This window comes from Pelophylax lessonae, assembly GCF_965119305.1.
Source record: "Pelophylax lessonae genome assembly, chromosome: 3".
Classification (NCBI taxonomy): domain Eukaryota; kingdom Metazoa; phylum Chordata; class Amphibia; order Anura; family Ranidae; genus Pelophylax; species Pelophylax lessonae.
In genome coordinates, this window is record NC_138770.1 from 383,681,562 (window position 1) to 383,700,638 (window position 19,077).

A 19,077-nucleotide genomic window follows, 5' to 3' on the forward strand; every position below is an offset into this window, starting at 1 on the left:
CTACTCTGATAAATGCTAGAAAACCAGTTTCTAGAGGCATTTATTACAGACTCTGGAAATCTTACATTGCCTGGTGTGAAGCCAGGAAATGTCATCCCTGCAAGTATATCATTGGGTGAATTCTAGCTTTCTTGCAAGTAGGGGTAGAAATGAAATCAGCCTTAAGCACTATTAAGGGTCAAATTTCAGCATTGTTGGTTTTTTTACAGAGACCGATCGCTTCGCATTCCTTGGTTCAAACCTCTCGGGCAGTTTGCCATCAAGCTTCAATGCCTCAAATATGCAAAGCCGCAACTTGTATGTCAGTGGAAACTTTCACTAGATTCTATCAAGGGGATGTTAGGACCCAGGAGGAGTCTGCATTTGGCCGCAGTGTTCTGCAGGCAGCTATGTAGACCTTTTGTGGTCCGATGGTGGTATTGATGGTGTCCCCCTCCCCTCAGGTGCATTGCTATAGAACATCTAAAACATAATGAATAAGGCTGTGTGTCCCCTGATGTACGATAAAGAAATAACGGAATTTTTGTAAAATCTTACCGTAAAATTCCTTTCTCTGAGTCCTCCGACAGTCGCCGCCCACTCATACAGTCTTCACCAATGGGTATTGACTTCCTCTCCACAGGAGTAGCTAGGCATAAGACTTGTTAAAAACAAAAGCATTTTACATAGAAACACCCATGGGGGCTGTCCCACTGGTCAATACCCTCCTGCAGTAGCCATCCTGTGGAGAGGAAGTCAATACCCATTGGTGATGACTGTATGAGTGGGCGGCGACTGTCGGAGGACGTAAGAGAAATAGATTTTTTTCTACAGCTTACCTGTAAAATCCATTTCTTGGAGTACATTGTGGGACACCGAGGTCCCTCCCCTCTTGTATGGCGTATTTATTGTGTGCTACAAAACTGAGGTACTTCCTGTATAGGAGGGGTTATATAGGGGGACTTCCTGTCTGATTGGTTGCCAGTGTCCATTCACCTTAAGGTGGCCTGTAACCCATATGTAATGAATATGGCTCTGTGTCCCAAGATGTACTCCAAGAAATGGATTTTACAGGTAAGCTGTAGAAAAAAAATCACATATTGTGCTCCTTAAAAAACAACCACACTTTATTTTTCTAGAGCAGCCTGCTATTCTCCTGAGGTTACCTGTGGGTTTTCCTTTGTATCCTGAACAAATCTTCCGGCAGTTGTGGCTGCAATCTTTTTTGGTCCACCTGACCTTGGCTTGGGATCAAGAAATCCTTGAATTTTCCATTTCTTAATAAGTGATTAAACAGTACTAATGGCCTATTTGAGTCTTTGGATACCTGGTCTTGTCTTTTGCTGAGTAAAAAGACAATAGGATCCAAGGGGACCACAGTGTCACAAATGTCGCTCAGATTGTCAGCCACCGACTACCAATATGAACCAAGCTTAGGAAAAGACCAGACTATATGCCAGAACGAGGCAATGTCACTATTACAGCTGGGACACATAGGATCCCTCTGAGGATAAATGTTGGCCAGTCTTTGAGGTGTATAATACACTCAAGGAATAAATTTAAATTGCGTAAACCTATCCCGAGCCAAAATTATGGAGGGGAAACAGGAGACACAATCATCCCAGTCCTCTTCACTAAGGGTAGGGAAGGGTCAAATTTGGCCAGCCTATCCGGGGTTAAGTATGCTCTATGTACAGTATAGGTCGGTATGAGTTTGTCAGACATTTTGGGAGATACTGGTTTACAGGTTTCTAGTATCTCATTCCATTCTTCATCATCCAGTTCTCCAACCTCCTCCACCCACTTAGATTTGACAGAGTATGCAAGTTGAGATGCAGCTGGGGTAATTATGTCATAAAAAATGGATATGAGCTTTCGTGGCTCATCCCCCTTTATCACCTCCAAAACATCCAGGGGGAGTAATACCGGGTATGTGCTTGCAAATTGTGAGTGTAGTCGTGTCTCACTTGAAATAACATACAATTTGGGAGAGTGATGTCGGTTTTTAATTGGTCAAACATTTTGATGTTATCATTATCTAATAGGTGGGATAGCAAATATATTACCCCAGACATCCATGGTGTAGGATCCGCAATATAGAGGAGTTCGGGCAGGAGCCTATTATACCATAACGGTGTGTTGCTGTGTAATCTAGGACAATTCATTTTGGATGCAGCCAGATCCCAAATCCACCTGTGCTGAAACAGGAGGCCAGTGCGGCCCAAGGACACAAGAGAACCACCTACGCCACGTAGTATGTCGCAGAACGGATGTGGGACCCGCAGGTCTGCAAAACAACAAACCAAGGAGAGATATCTATGTTGGTCATATTTATCTATGTGCAAGAAGTGTGAAAGCTGTTCCGCAATGTAGTAAGCACCAAAGGCTGGAGCAGCAAGGCCCCCTAGAGCAACAGGCTTCTGGAGCGTTTTTCATGATAATTTGTGTCTGTTGGCCTCCCATATAAAATACTGTAACAGGGTATCCATGATTTTGAAGTACCAAAATGGTATATATGTAGGGGAGTGCCAAAGGACATAAAGGATTTTGGGTAATAGAATCATTTTTACCAGACCCAGCTAGCCCATCACTCCCACTGGCAACCTAGCCCATGTCTGTGTTTTACATTTAATCAGTGAGAAAAGGGGATCCACATTTAGCGGGATATAGTTTGCTAAGGGATGTGATGGAGCTGGAGAGAGTTCAGAGGAGAGCAACTAAACTGATTAGGGGATTGGGGGATCTTAATTATGAAGAGCACTTACAAGCACTTGATTTATTCACCCTGGAAAGAAGACGCCTGAGAGGGGACATGATAGCGATATACAAGTACCTCAACGTTGATCTCAGCATAGAAAAAAAACTGTTCAGTCACAACGAATGCATGAGGACACGTGACCATACAATGCCATTAGAGGAGAAGAGATTTAACCTTGGGCTATGCAGAGTTTTTTTTACAGTAAGGGCTAGAAGATTATGGAATTCTCTAACACAAATGGTAGTTACTGCAGGGAGTATGGCTATTTTTAAAAGACTCTTGGAAGTACATCTCAAGGATCAAAACATTCAGGGGTATGTGAGATGATTACGGCCATACACACCGACAAAGGTTGAACTGGATGGACTATACTCTTTTTTCAACCTCAACTCCTATGTAACTATGTAGATACTTGAATTCCTAAATGTTTAAAAGTACTGACCCTAACCAAGGGCAGTGCAGCCTGTTCTATCGATGGAGGGAATATGTCTTTGGGGAGGATTTGGGATTTATCCCAATTTATTTTAAGTCCTGAAAACTTGCCAAATATCTCAATAGTCTGTAAGGCTGTTAGTAAGGAGGGGCCAAAGTCATCTAGATATAGAATCATATCGTCAGCATAAAGTCTTACCTTCTCCACAAAAGATTCAGAGCATAGTCCATGTATATTGGGGTGGTTCCTCAGCGACAATGCCAAGGGCTCAACCGCCAAAGCGTACAAAAGGGGCGAGATAAGACAGCCCTGATGTGTGCCCCTCAATAGTGGGAAGGGTTGGGAGGTCCAGCCATTGGCGACCACCCTAGCCAGGGGAAAGTTATATAAAATGGTAAGCCAGTTAATAATATTAGGGCCAAAGCCCAAATTATGCAAGTTTTGCCACAAGTATTGCGAACAGACCAAAGGCTTTGGCTGCATCTAAAGTGACAACTACTCTAGAGCCAATTTGATTATGGGAGGCCTGGATACTCATAAATAAGACCCTGATGTTGAAGGCTGTATTTTTTGCCGGCATGAAGCCTGTTTGGTGTAAATGTATGAAGGACAAGATAACTCTATTTAAGCGCAGGGTTAAGATTTTGGCTAATATTTTAATGTTGGTTTACAGCAATGATATAGGCTTATATGACACAGGTTGGCGGAGGTCTTTCCCAGGCTTATTAATGAGGACTATAAGGGCTTCACGCATAGATTCCGGGAGGATGGAGGCATCAAATATGGAACGGTACACGGCCAGGAGTTCGCGTACCAAAATATCAGCAAATTGGACATATAATTCTATGGATAAGCCGTCTGAGCCAGGGGCTTTAGCGAAGTGGGCTATGGCGAGATGAATGTCATCTGTGGAAATGGAATGTCATCTGTGGAAATGGGATCCTCTAGCATGGCTATCTGTTCATCTGTCAATTTGGGAAAAGTGAGTGTGTCCAAGAGGTTAGAGAGAGCCTGCTGGGAGAAGCTAACCTTAGACGAGTAGACTTCCCTAAAGAAAGCTGCAAATTTCCTGGTAATCGCTTCGGGTTCCGAGGGATCACCTGCCCTGACGGAGTTTAATGTGATAACAACTGGAGGTCTAGAGTCTAAGCGGCCTAATAGGCCAGTAGTTTACCTGGAAGCTCTCCACGTTCAAAGCTTTTTTGCCTACTAAAGAACAGTTTGTGATTGGCCTTCTCATAACACATCTGATCAACCACTATGGTTTGAAGTTTCAATTGCGCCAAAAGTGCAGGTGAAGAGGAGTTCACATATTGTTCTTCCAGAGTGGTTAACTGAGTGGTGGCCTGGAAGTAGGTAGATAGATATAGAGGATCTTTTAAACCTGGAAATATTTTCTGTAAGCAGTAATCAGGCATGTTTTTGAATGCCACCGCCTCAGCTGCAAAAGGTACCAATTTGGTTATAAGCATGGACACACCTTTGGAATAGGGGGTATGGGTGGCTCTGGTCAGCCGGAGAATGGCGTCACGATCTTTAAAGTTGAGGAGCTTTGCAATAAAGACACGTGGAGGTGCTCCTAGGGGTGGATTTTAAACTGGCATGCGATGTGGGCGCTCCACAATGAATTGTGAAAAAGGCCGTTCGCCCATATGTAGAAATGAGCAGCTCCTCTAGAAAGGTTGCAGGGTTGGCACCCCCCAAGCCCACAGGGAGACCTATGAAGCATAAGTTGTTGCGACGCATACAATTCTCAAGATCATCCACTACTTCAATGCATATAAATCTATGTTTAATCTGGCTTTATTCTTATGCTAACAACTCGATAAAAGCTTATTTGTAAACAGTCTGAATAGAAACTTATGTGAAGTCACTCAATTTAATACATGCTATAATATGTAAAAAGAATTGCTATGTCTCAAACACTACTTGATTTGTATAAAAAAAATTGGATTTTTTACTTACTGTAAAAATCAATTTCTCTGATGTTCATTGACGTACGTCAATGACTGTCCCGGGGGAATACTCCCACACTCAGCTATAGGCACTCAGTTTTGTTACAAGCAATGTCAGAAGAAAGCCAACTCCACAGAGGGGTGGGTGCTGTGTCTGTCAATGAACATCAGAGAAATGGATTTCACGGTAAGTCAAAAATCCCATTTTCTCTTTTGTTCATTGATGGACACAGCTCCTTATATTGACCATTGGCACGTCCCAAAGCAGTGTAAAACATGAGGGGTGGGAACAGCCAGAAAAAATTCCCAAGGCAAAACCATAGACAATCAGGTAACATGAAGCTCAACCACAAACAACTGGAGATCACCTGAAATAAACAATACACCCTCAAAGAGGACCAGGTCCTCTAAACAGCAGCCTGCAAAACCTTGCAGCCAAATGAAGCATCCGCAGATGCCAACACATCCATTTTATTGATTTTTGTGAAAGTGTGCAACGACGACCAGGTGGCCACCTAGCAAACCTGCGTCACTGACGCCTGATGACGGAAGGCCCAGGAAGCACTAAGCGCCCGAGTAAAGTGCGCCTTAACAGGCAAAGGAGGAACCTGACCCCTAATTGAATAGGCCTGAATAACTGTCTGTCTGATCCATCTGGAAATAGTCGCAGCAGAAGCGGCCAACCTTTTTCGAGGTCCATCCGTAAGTACAAATAGTGAGTCTGACTTCCTAAAACACTCCGTAGCTACCAGGTACACCCTGATTGCCCGAACCACATCCAGGGAATGCAAGGCAATTTCCTTAGGATGTTTAGGCCTGGGACATAGGAAAGGCAACACAATGTCTTCATTGAAATGGAAATCAGAGACGACCTTTGAAAGAAACTATGGACAGGGACAAAGAAACACCTTATCTCTGTGAAACCACCAGGTAAGGTGAACGACAAGACAACGTCGTCAGCTCCAATGCCCTGTGCTCAGCAGTAATAGCTACAAAAAAGGCCACCTTCCGAGACAGCGTAAGTAGGGGAACCTCCTGAATATTTTCGAAGGGAGGTTTCAGGAGAACTGACATCCAAATTGAGGTCCCACGGCGGCAATAGAGACAGCACTGGAGGAGCCAAGTGTCGAACTCCCTGGATAAAGGTACACACCAAGGAATGTGTGGCCAATGGATGCTGAAAGAAAACCGCCAAGGCCGAAACCTGGCCCTTGATGGTATTTAAGGCCGGCGCTGCTCAACCCCCCTTTGAGGAAAGCCAAGATCCGAGCCACCAAAAAGGAGTGAGGGAGAACCCCAAGAGACTCACACCACGCAATGTACGTCTTCTAAGTACAATGATAGATCTTCCTTGAAACAGATTTTCTAGCCTTTAACAATGTAGGAATCACCGATTCAAACAAAACTCTATCCTTGGAGCACCTGGCTTTCAACAGCCAAGCTGTTAAAGCCAGCAACTGTAAAGCAGGATGGAAGATTGGCCCTTGGAACAGCAGATCTTCCCTGAGAGGAAGTCTCCAAGGAGCATCGGTGACCAGCCATATCAGATCGGCGTACCAAGACCGGCGAGGCCAGTCTGGAGCCACTAGAATGACCGGAATCCCTTCTGGCTCAACCCTGCACAGGAGTCTTGACAGAAGTTTGAGAGGGGGCAAGGCATAAATTAGATGATACTGACTCCAAGAAGCCACTAATGCACCTGTGGCGTCGGCCAGAGGATCTCGAGACCGTGTCACAAACCTCTGTAGCTTCCTTGGATTGTGTACAGAAGAGAGGGCTGGAACGAATTAGTCTGCCCACCTTAGAATGCTGGCTACTTCCCGAACCGCCAGGACACTTCTTTTGCCCCCTTGGTGTTTGACATAGACCACGGCCGTGGCATTGTCCAATTGAATTCGTACCAGACACCCCTGAAGACTAATTGTCCATGATCCAGACAAAGTCTGATCGCTCAGAGTTCCAGTACATTAATCGGCAGTCTGGACTCTTCCAGAGTCCAGATCCCTTGAACACAATCCGTGCCGAGGATGCCTTCCCACCCAGACAGGCTGGCATCCGTGATGACAACCGTCCAGTACAGGGGGAGAAAGGATTTTCCCTCTTGAAGTGCCAGAGAACAAATCCCCCTCTAGAGACCATAGATTCTTTTCCCATTTCTCCAGAATCTCTTTTTGCAGAGATCTCGTGTGGAACTGTGCAAAAAGAACCGCCTCAAAGATAGACGCCATCAGGCCAAGCACCCTCATGCAAGCCTGGGGGATGACCGTTTGCTGGACAACAGAAGCTGAATTTTTCCCTGCAATGTCTGGAGTTTTTCCAGAGGAAGAAACACTCTGGCTGAGGCTGAGTCAAGAGTCAGTAGCAGATAGTCCACTTTTGTGGACAGAACCAGAGCAGACTTCTACAGGTTCGGAATCCAACCGAACTCCCTCAGAGTTCGCAGAGTAATCTCCAAGTTGTCCATCAGCAGTCGGAGGCTCCACTTGCAGAAAATCATCCAGGTACCCCAGTACCGCGATCCCCCGCTGAAGCAACAATGCTAGCACTGGGGACAACACTTCTGTGAAGACCCGAGGAGCGGAAGCGAGACCCAAGAGTAACGCCACAAACTGATAATGCTCCTCGCCAACTACAAAGTGGAGGAAGCGCTGGTGGCAGGCAACCAATTGGAATAGGAACTGTAAAGAGGTTTGAGTAAATCCCCTGAAAACATTCAGAATTCAGAACGGGAATAATCACACCTTGAAGTAACAAGTCTTACACTGCCCCAAAGAGACCCCATAAGCGATCTGGGGACAAGTGCAGGTTGCAAGGAAGAACCTTTCTGGAGGATAAGACCGAAACTCAATCTTGTAGCCGGACCAAATTACTTTGTGGACCCACTTGTCCTGTACCAGAGAGGTCCATGGATCCGGAAACCAGCGGAGATGCCCCCCAACCCCAGATATGGGTGAGGGTGCCCCTTCATGAACAGGAAGCCTTGAACAGATCTGGAAAGCCCACTCGTGGCTTTCCACACCAGGTCCTCTTGGAACCTCCGGTGGAGGCCCTGAAGGGCTTTGATCCCTTGTCTTTAGACCCTGAGGGACGAAAAGGCCTCTTATGAGCCAAGAGGAATAGCCCACGTCTTTGACAGGGCTCCTTGCCCTTGGAAGCCTGCAGAAGAAGAGTACTCTTCCCCCCTGTGAGACCCTTAATGATGTCATCCAAGAAAGCTTCAAACAGGCGATCCCCCTACAAGGGGGAGATCAGATAAGGCCTTCTAAGAAGTCTGGTCCGCAGACCAGCATTTCAGCCAGATAAGCTGAAGTACCACTGCTGATACAGACAGCCAAGAAATCAAAGGAGCTGCATCCAAAGAAGCATCACAAAAACTGTAGCCCCTGGACCAACTTATTCACCAGCTCTGCAAAGGCAGGGGGAAACTGTTTCCCCTCCAGGTCCCGGTGTAAAAGTTTAGCCCATTCGGTCACAGTTTGCGACTCCAGGGCAATAGTAAATACCTGCCTAAGTCCCGAACGAACAACAATGAACATATGGCAGGCCCGAGCCTCCGCCCTCCTATCAGCTGGACCTTTAAAGGCCGGGGACTCCTTAATTGGAATTAAGGTAGCTTTATTTAACCTGGAAACCCGCAAGTCCACTACAGGTGGGACAGTCCACTTTTTAAGCAGGGAATCCTTATAGGGATATGACATAGCAAAACGCTTAGGGACCACAAGAGGTGCGTTTTGGACAACCCCACTGTTTTGTCATGGAAATGGACCACCTACTGGCCCCCGTAAAAAAAAAACAAAAAAAAACAGGGGGGTCGCCCTCCGAGCCCCTCTATAGAGGCCCGCATGATAGGAAATAGCCCCCTTAAAAGGGGGCAACCGCCGTGACATGGACAGGTGCCCTACACAATAATGAAGGCATGGCTGCCATCAAAAAATAAACCGCCCCCACAGTGACACTCCTTCATAGGTAGGCGCCAAGCTGGCCACATGGCCTAGTAGGCCACAAGTCACGGCCTAAACTTGTGCACGGATCCCACCCAAGCAGATGCCCAAAAGAAGAACGGGGCTTCAGCTAACCTCACTGGGACCACCCCCCAACGGAGGCGCCAGACTCGACCGCATGGCCTAGTAGGCCGCAAGCTGCGGCATTAATTTTAGTGGACACCCAGCTGCTTAAGCGCGTGCCCCAGAGGAGTCCACAATCCAGGGGCGATGCCCAAATGGAGGGTAGTGGCTTCAACCACCCTCAATTGGGCCGCCCCACATAGCTGCCAACAAGTGAAATAAATTTTTGGCCGTATTCGGCTGCGTGAGACGCGGACCCGCGGATGCCAAACCATCCGCCCCCCCAACCCAACAACTGCAGCAGAGAGCCCAGAGATCAGCCCTGCCTTAGTCACCAACCGCCTATTGCGCACCAGGAAAAACCCGGCCTGTAGCAACTCCAACAAGCCCGCCTGAGGAGCATGTGGTAAAAACCAGCTCATAACCTCACCCAGGAAAGGGGGGGGGGCGGAAGACCCACAGTGACCAACTAAATTTTAGGGGGGGGAAGGAGGGGAACCCGGGGGTCTCACCGTCTTAAGGAGGGGCCCATGTCCACCCCAACACCCTCCAGGGGAAGAAGGGGTACAGCTACCTACTATACCAGGAACAGGGTGGGCACTGCTCCTGACAGACCACCTCCATCGAAATAGGGGGGCTGTTGGCCAGGAGCAACGCTGCGACATAGGCGAAGGCCAGGTTGTATGTGCCCTCGCGAGATGTTTAACTTGCGGGCCAGCCCCCGTCCAGTGGGGCTATGTCACGGCCGACCTAGAGTGGAGCTGAGAACTGCACGCACTCGCTGGCAAGACTGGGGGGACATTCTGGATCTAGATTATCCAGTCCGTCGCCTAGTCCGGCAGTTGATTGTAGATTCTCAAAGGAACAAAACAACAAAGATAGGAAAAAGTTCCATTCAAAAGGAAAAAAAAAAAAAAATTGCCAAGACCAGAGATCCCAGCAAGGAACTAGGTCCTTACTCCTGACTAGGCAGAAAAAAAACTGAGTGCCTATAGCTGGGAGTGGGAGTATACCCCCTGGGACTGCCCCATAGGCATAGTCAAGCTTTTTCTGCCTAGTGTCCTACTCCCATAGGGGGGCAGTATAACCCAATGGTAAAGAAGATAAGGAGCTGTGTCGGTCAAAGAACGAAAGAGAAAGCATAATAATATGGCTACATTGGAGTTGGCTAGTTCAATGGCAATGTGCAGCTGTGAGGTTAACAGCACGATGCCATGAGATACTGTGAATAAAACAGAGCAGGACTGGAGAGGGGGCATGTCAGTTAGGCTGACTATGGAAGAACAGGCATATCATGCATCAGAGTAGAAGATGAGGAATGGAAACCGGATCTGCTTCCGTGCTTCGCATGGCCAGAAAACTCTAGAAGAGAAGGGGAGTGTCAAAATAACCAGGTATTTGCTGGCCATTGTGAGGCTTACATAAATAAAAGGAGCATACACAAATGTTAGTATGGGAGAAGGCAATATATAGAGATGTTTAGTATTATGTTTTTTATGCACTTTAATGTTACAAGGAGAAGTCTTGCAGATAACTAATGGCAGCTGCACCACTTTTACATTGTTTTAGTTTTATTATTCAGATCTTTCACTGTTAACCCAATTAAAAAAAATACTAATTGTCAATGTAATATTGTATCAGGCTATGAGGCATATATTGTGTGACTTTTAACCATCAGTGAGACTAGTGTTGACATTCAGCATATTGTAGAGCGTTTTCTGCTGTTTATTAAACCATCATAGTTTTAAGAAAAAAAAATTACTATTTCCCCAATCTGTACTGTTCTGCACTCTATATTTTAGAACCATTGATAAAAACATATAGATATGTTAAATGCACACTTCACTGTAAGCTGACTCAAAAATGCAAGCTTTCTTACTACATACTGAGAAATAAAACTTCCTTCATGACAAATCCAATCTTCTTCAAAGCTGAATAGTAGTAATTCGTCCTCCTTTGAGCATGTGTAAAATGATGAACCATTTCCTCATGGTTCTGATACCTGCGATTCTAAGTGTTCAAATTTATTGGTGTGAAAAAAGGCTTTTGAAGAAAGATGGGATTCCATTTGAGCAGATACATTACCCTGTGTCTGAAAAGCGTTTGAGCCAGGGTATAATTCAGCAAGATGATGACAATCCTGGCTCCAAAAGGAAAGGCAAGACCAGATTGGATGAGAATGAGCTAACAGATTGTGCAGCCCAGTTCTATCCCTTTGAGTGTGATGTATAGTTTCAAGATGCTAAGTGCACATGCTATTTGCAGCATATTTGCAAGTTATTATTATTTTTTTTTCAACTTTTAGAGCACTAATTATTAGTGTTATGATTTCGGTGAATATCAGATTCGTACCATATGCTTCAGAGCAATGCCCCTAGGTTGTCTGTGACGCCTGGTGAAAGGGCCATGTGCCATAAGACACATTTACAAAAGTTAAGTCAGTCTTTTATGCAGAGATTTACTAACATTACATCTGCTGCAGATGTTAAATGAAGTAAAAACTTCTCTGTCATAATTGAGTGTTCACTTTTTATGAGGCACTTTGGTATCATAAAAAGCAAGCTCTCTGCAAAGAGCAGACATGTTGGCATTCTACGTTAGCTGCTAAATGCAAACACTGGCAATAAAACAGAATTAATATATTAGGCAAGCTGTTGTAACAGACCAGTACTTGGATATGAGACATTATCAGCATCAAGTGACTGGTAAGGTTAACAGCTCAGTATATATATATATAAAAAAAATACATATATAAACTTTATAAACATAATTTTTTTAAAGCGAATACAGTATGTACCTTCATATATAGAAGGTTGGTATTTTAGTGAGGGAATATTGTTAAGTATAAAAATCCTCGAAACAGGTGAGCATTTGCTCTTATTTTTGCTTTCCTTTTAATTAAAAAAAATAATTATGAAAAGAGAAAAAAAAAGGTGCGCAAACAAATGATGGGGCTATTAGCTGCTACCGAAACTCCAACCTGGATGGAGTGATGTGAATGAAAAGAAAAATGTGAGGTGCGCTTGATATGTATTAAAGGATCACTATGTGAGTTAAACAAACTCTAAGTGAAAATGTGGTTGGGGTCTACAAAGGTATACACAAATATGACACAGCAAAATACAACAGAACTGATGATATAAGTGATGATGAGACAATCTCTGAACAAAAAAGAGTGACAAATGCAAAAGTCCCAATATAATCAGAAAACTTGAGGGATACACTATGGAGTGTAGCTGAGCATCATAAAAAATGTAGTTCCAAAACATCTGGGGTGCCATGGTTCACCATCACTGCTCTAGGCTGAATGACTGGAGAAAGAGAATACATTTTGTTAGGAAGATGCTGCCTGTGCACATTCCCTCAGCCTTAACCATTACCGCGATAAGGTGGAAGTGAAGAAAATTTTAAAAGGCGCTCAACAATACTGACTGTGAGGAAGTTCCTGGTGCTTTATTCCAACCAGCCTTACTACCCGAGTCCTCAGCTACTGGATCACACCAGAGTCTTGCTACATCTCTGAACTGGAGAGTCCTCTGCAGAAAGGTCATGAAAGTGCCAAAATGTAGAAGTGCCTGAAAGTCTCATGTAGAATAATGTTTCTATGCAATTTGTTCTGTGATGAGGAAATGCTAATCTGCATAACACATTGACAGCTAGTAGCAGAAACTGTGCATGGCTGCTAGCTGCCAAACCCATCTGTCAATGACTGCTATGGTTCCCACTAATGATAAAAATCAAATCATAGTGGTTCCTGATCATGAAGCCAATGACAGTGTCACATGATGGCTGGAGGCTTTATTCAGAAAAAACAAAAACAAAACAAAACATAAAAACAAAGCCTGCATTTTTAAATATAAAAATCTATTAGAGCCGGTTCACATAGGCGCGACCCGACTTTGCCAGGCGACCTGTGAAGTCACGGTGCGCAGCTCGCACCGCGACCTCGGAGCGGCATGCACGGACTTCATATCATTGAAGTCAATGCAGGTCGCTCCAGGTCGCCCCAAAGTAGTACAGGACCCTTTTTCTAAGTCGGAGCGACTTGTGTCGCTCCTATTAGAACGGGTCCTGTGCTAATCTATGGCAGGCGACCCACGGCGACTTGTCAGGCGACCAGGTCGCCTGACAAGTCGCCCCAGTGTGAACCGGCTCTTATCCTCATCTTCAGGCCTCATTTTCAGATTTGTGCTGACTGAGAAAGTCAGCCTTAAAAGTTTGCATGCCTTGGGTGTGCAAGACAGTTTAGGGCTATTTATGGCTATACACTGTAGAGCAGGCTAGGGTAAGCCTTCTGTGACAAGTTGCTGTAGGCAACAGTAAGCCCAGGAACATCCAGAGGTTTGCTGTGCTTTGATGAGGAAGGTGAATCTAGAAGTGAATATCGAGTCCAAATGTGTGCCAAGTTGAGTCGCAGGCTGTACTTCTTTTATTAGCACTTGGGGGCTGAAAAGCAGCACACCCAGACTCCCAGATAGAGCAAAGCCATGAAGCAGTGTGCCCTATGGTTCTCCAATTTAGTTATGAAGGACGTTAAGGGCAAAGCCCTATCCATCAATCTTCACCCTCCCTGTGAGCATAGATCTTAATGAGTTTTCAGGGACAGGTTTCCGACAACAGGTGTAACCCCATTCTGGACCTGTAGAACACCCTGCAGCTAACCCAATGCACTACACCACGTGCCTAGGTGACCGACTAATGCAGAGTTTATTGACCAAAGAGCAAAATTACAGGATCTGAGAGCAGAGATGCTGTATTCTCAACCACAGCATCTCCCTGTATGCCCCTCCTCTTTGCTGCCCATACACAGAAGCCTTTGTATTTTGTAAGAGTTTAGTTCTGATGATCGTGTGCATTGAAGGCAATTCTGGTTGTGGACATGGGTCAGCATTGGCACCCTAAGCAGTCTTCGGCTATGCAACCCTATACACAACAAACTGCAATGCCCCTTTTTTCTTCTTCCAACACATCACTTTCAGGGACACCGTGTTTACTTGCTGCCTAATATAGCCCAGTTGCGATCAGATGCGCTTTAAATGATATAATCAATGCTATTCACTTAACCTTTTAGGGGTCATACAGTTATGGCTGATCAGTGTATATATATATATATATATATATATATATATATATATATATATTGAACAGAGTGAAGTGTTCTGCAGGTGTTTAGTTTCCTTTAATACCTACATCACCTTAACATTATTCATTATTTCACAAACGGCATAATTATTCATATATAAATTTAAATACTCAAATTAACCCAAGTTCCTGCTTCAATAGACACCGTACTACCAAACCACACAGTAAACCGCAATGTTCAAATCCCTTTAGACCAGAAGTCTGAAAACAGTCACGAGAAAAAAACATCCACTCAGCCAAGTTAATCAAACACTCCATGGAATACAAAGTGTATAATTTATGAGCAGAGAAGCATAAATATAACAAAGCATGGCTATTAATGATTGCACAAGCACAGCTCTAAACAGTGCAAAACACTCTTATTGTTCAGTACTAATACTACAACAACAACAGTCCACATTTAAAATTTCCCATAATCTTCAATCCAAATTTTTTTTGCAAATGATCAATCTACACGTCATATGCTTGCCATATCTGTTGAAAACCTCAGTCAAAACATTCATTATTTTTACATATTAATAATGTGATAAGTTTAGCCAATTGCTTTCTGCTAAACAGACAGTTCAAAGTAATATCTAAAATGTGCATTACTTCAGCCTCCAAAACAAAGAAAGATAGGTGCACATATATAATCTACTGATTAGTTTAAGTTAAGATAATGTATGTGATGTTAGACAGACTTGCTGGCTTAGGCTGGCCATACATGTTGAATTTTACTTGTACAATTTTCTGTTAGATTTACCACAAACCATATAATAGGAGGTCAAAGCTAAACAACACTTTCACTTGTATCCAATTAGGCAGGCCTTTGTAATACATAGTTGAAAGTAAATTTCAAGAAAATTGTACAGAAAATTCTAAGAAAATTGTATAATGTATGGCCAGCCTAAGTGCTGCAGTAGATCATTCTTGTGTAGCCAAGGAAATATTAGAACTGAATTATTGAAGGCACATCCTGCCACCCAAGTCTATATGGTTCATATGTTTTGAGTTAAGGGTAACTTACATTTTTATTCAAATTTTAGGTTTATACTTTACTTAGTTTTAGGATCTCCGAAACCTAGAGAGCAGGAAGCTGTGGTCACTATTTGCTCTCTGGGTTTTAGCTGGAAGGATCAGGAGCCACTCTATAAGATATAAACACCTCCAAAGTTTTTCCTAAACTCTCCTTCTTAAAATTGTACCCGTTTTCACTTATATTTCACCCCTTGGGCTCCCAACCTCATATCTCCACATTAGATAGCAAGTTTTTTCATTAGAAAGGTTCCTATTTTTGTTTGCACGTAATCATTAAACAGGCCATTGATGAGCCTAGCTTAGAATTGTTTGAACTATTTGGCCTTTCTGTAAAAACAAACAATTGATGCAATGGCTGTATAAGGCTGGCCAAACATGTTCAATTTTCTTGTTAGATTTACCACAAACCACATAATATGAGCTCAAAGCTAAACAACACTTTCACTTGTGTCCAATTAGGCAGACCTTTGTACTACATAGTCGAAGGTAAATTTCAAGAAAATTGTACAGAAAATTGTAAGAAAATTGCATAAAGTATGGCCACCCTAAGTATTTCTCTGTATATACTCCTTGTCAAGGAACGCTGTACAACAAACAGATTTATTACATACTGTGTTACAAAACAAAGCCAATGAGGAATTCATAACTTTAAGAAATACCACCATCATCTGTATAGTAATTTAACTTGGGGAAACACACATGTACTATATGTAAAGTAAACAATTACCTCTCTTTCATCCATATTGAGCCATTGTTTGGGGTCATTTTCTGTTGCTAAGAAAGCAATTAAATCAATAGCTGTCAGCCGAGTCTGGCGTCTGGATGATACAAAGATGAGCACAGGTTTCGCAGGTGAATGGCTTCGTATTGCTGAGAAAAAGTAATAAAACAAATTAACAAAACCTACGATTTTTGTTTGGCACTGTATAGTGATATTTATTTATCCATACATATCATTAACCACTTGCCACCCAGCAATTTAACATTTACTGCTGGCCAGCAGCTTTGTTGTTCCTCCATGACGTACTGGTACTTCCTGATTTACAGGCGTGCATGCCCCCTACTTCTTGTGCTGTGGTTGGACACAGCACAAGTTTTTTTTAGCAGGCTCGCAGCCAATGATTTTTACTGTGAACCTGCTAATTGCTGTGGCCAACCAAAGCACAGAGATCTGTGTTAGTAAACTCACAACCCAGATCTGGCTGGTTCTGCTTCCTATTCGCACTTACTGTTTAGAGCTGAGATTAGGAAGAAAAGCCAACCAATCTGTGAGTAAAATCACAAAAGGTGCCAATGGTGTGCAGAGCTCAATATTGATATCAAACAGTATGCAAAAACTAGTATAGTTCTAACCGTGACAAGGATACAGAACCAGACAGAGACTATACTAGTAATGGCAGTGATTAGTGACTTTGATAGTGTGGTGAACAATCAAGGACTAGCATGGACACTGGTTAGGAGGGATACCAACTGATTCTGACACTCGCGTCACTATTCAGTAATCAGTTATATTACTGCACACTGTCACTGTACTGACACTGGCTAAGTGACCGGGGTGATCAGGAAAGAATCAAAGCGTTAACAGTGTAGTGTGCCTATTTTACTTACATATATGCAAAAAATAGAAAGTGAGTGCTATATGGACTACAACAGCTAGCACAGAAGAGTGTCCCTAAAGCAACAAAAGATGCCAATGGTGTGCAGCGCTCAATATTGATATCAAACAGTATACAAAAACATATGTGTATAAGTCCAAAGTATGATAATAATGTCCCAAAATATAAGTGCAAAAACTGTCCGTAAAGTTACTTTGGTATCCACCACGTGTTCTAAAGATCATCAAGTGGTTAAATGCAGTACATCTATGCATTTACCAGAAACAAGTGACTGCCATTACATTCCACCCGACATTGTGAACACTGAATCACCATACGTAATCTGGTGCTTAGGAGGTTCCATTGATAACATAATAATATAAATGTGCACAAAACGTGTCGGGAGGGGCCTACGTGCTGACGGCATTGCCGCTATGTCCTCGCACTAGGAGTGGTGGCCATTACATATTGCATTTGCTTTTATTGAATTTTTTTAATAAATACTACACTATACCTGGTGGTGAGCTTTTTTATACAGTTTAAAAAGCTTTCTGGATCCCTCCATCCAATTGATAAGAAAGGTTGGGAGAATCCCCCACTCCATAGGAGCAGCTAAAGGCATATCTTTGCCTTACTTTTTGTGAGTTCATATATTTGTGGAGGCTCACAGATGGTGATTCAGTGTTCACAATGCCGGGTGGAATGTAATGGCAGTCACTTGTTTCTGGTGAGTGCATAGATGTACTACATTTAACCAGTGGTTGACCCTTACCACACATGGTGGATACCCAAGTCACTTTACAGACAGTTTTTGCAGTTATATTTTGAGACATTATCATACTTTGGACTTTTAGACATAAGTTTTGTATACTATTTGATATCAATATTGAGCACTGAACACCATTGGCATCTTTGGTTACTTTAGGGACTCTTGTGTGCCGGAGCTGCCAGCTGCACCTTTTCTGCTTCTGCCCTATAGCAAACCACATGCTATTGGGGGCAGGCATGTGGTTTGCTATAGGGCTTTTGAGCCAGGCTGTGTGTTTATAGACACACCCAGCGCAACTTGGTCACACCCTCCCCTGCTCCCTCATCACAGGATGTGATTGACAGTAGCAGCAGCCAATGGCTCCCGATGCTGCCTCTGTATCCTGTGAGGAAAGGAACAGAGACCATTTCTGCTGCAGACAAGCACAGCGCTGGATCAAGATAGGACTCAAGTACGTTTATATGGAGATGAGGGGGGTGATACAAAAACAGGGACATTTTTTTTTTTACCCTGCAGGGAATGCATTAGGGAAAACAATGTTGGCTTTATAACCACTTTAAAATAAAACTCTAGTGAAAACTCTTTTTCAAGAAAACATTTTGAACGTGTAAGGGTTTCACTGTTATGTGTGTCCCACTGAGGGGATTTCCTTTACTTCCTGTTGTAACAATAGGACAAGAAATGTAAAGAGGGCATAGAAAGCAATAGAATCATTTTTATTAGCAGAGCGGGCAGATGTTAGAAAACATGTTTTGTTGCTTTTTTTTTCCGTTAATATTTTTTACTCTCTGCTATATCAGCGGCATAGAAAGTACTGTAAACTGAAGCCACAGATGCAATAATACCTGGATAGAGTTTATAACTCTTCCCTACTCTATCCGATACTAAAAAAATAAAATTTAATTTAAGCTAAGTGCAGGACATTCATAAAATGCTACAGGCCCACAAGTGGTAAAACATATTCTTAAAAGATATGAATGTAGAGATTTAAAAATCGAAATCACCATGTAAAATGTACTTTAGCATTCAAACATAATTATTATCCATAAGGCCTCATGCACACTGACAATTAAAAACACAACTTTTAAGAGCATTTGACATGTTTTCTGCATGTAAATGCTCCTCAATGTTAGACTACGTGTCCATGCACACAGTTTACAGGCTTTTAAAGGGAGTGGCATTTAGGGGCAGAAAAAAAAAAAAAAAAAAAAAAACACTGCCAGTGGATTTAGGAGCAGCAGAATTTTGGCAGAAAATAACATTTTATGCGTCTAACCGTGTGCAAACGCAACTAAAAGTGTGTTAACGCTGCGTGCGTTTAGAGTTTGAGTGTTAAAGTGGATGTAAACCCTCACATATACCCAG

General features: G+C 43.2%; 1 protein-coding gene across 1 annotated transcript in view; it reads right to left on the reverse strand.

Annotated features, from left to right (window-relative positions):
- ASCC3 (activating signal cointegrator 1 complex subunit 3) overlaps positions 1–19,077 on the reverse strand; it is a 1,118,804-nt gene that overhangs the window by 174,120 nt on the left and 925,607 nt on the right. Inside the window, exon 29 of the mRNA XM_082251201.1 lies at positions 16,076–16,218. Coding sequence (XP_082107327.1) covers positions 16,076–16,218 — 143 coding nt within the window. The remainder of the gene's footprint in view (positions 1–16,075; positions 16,219–19,077) is intronic.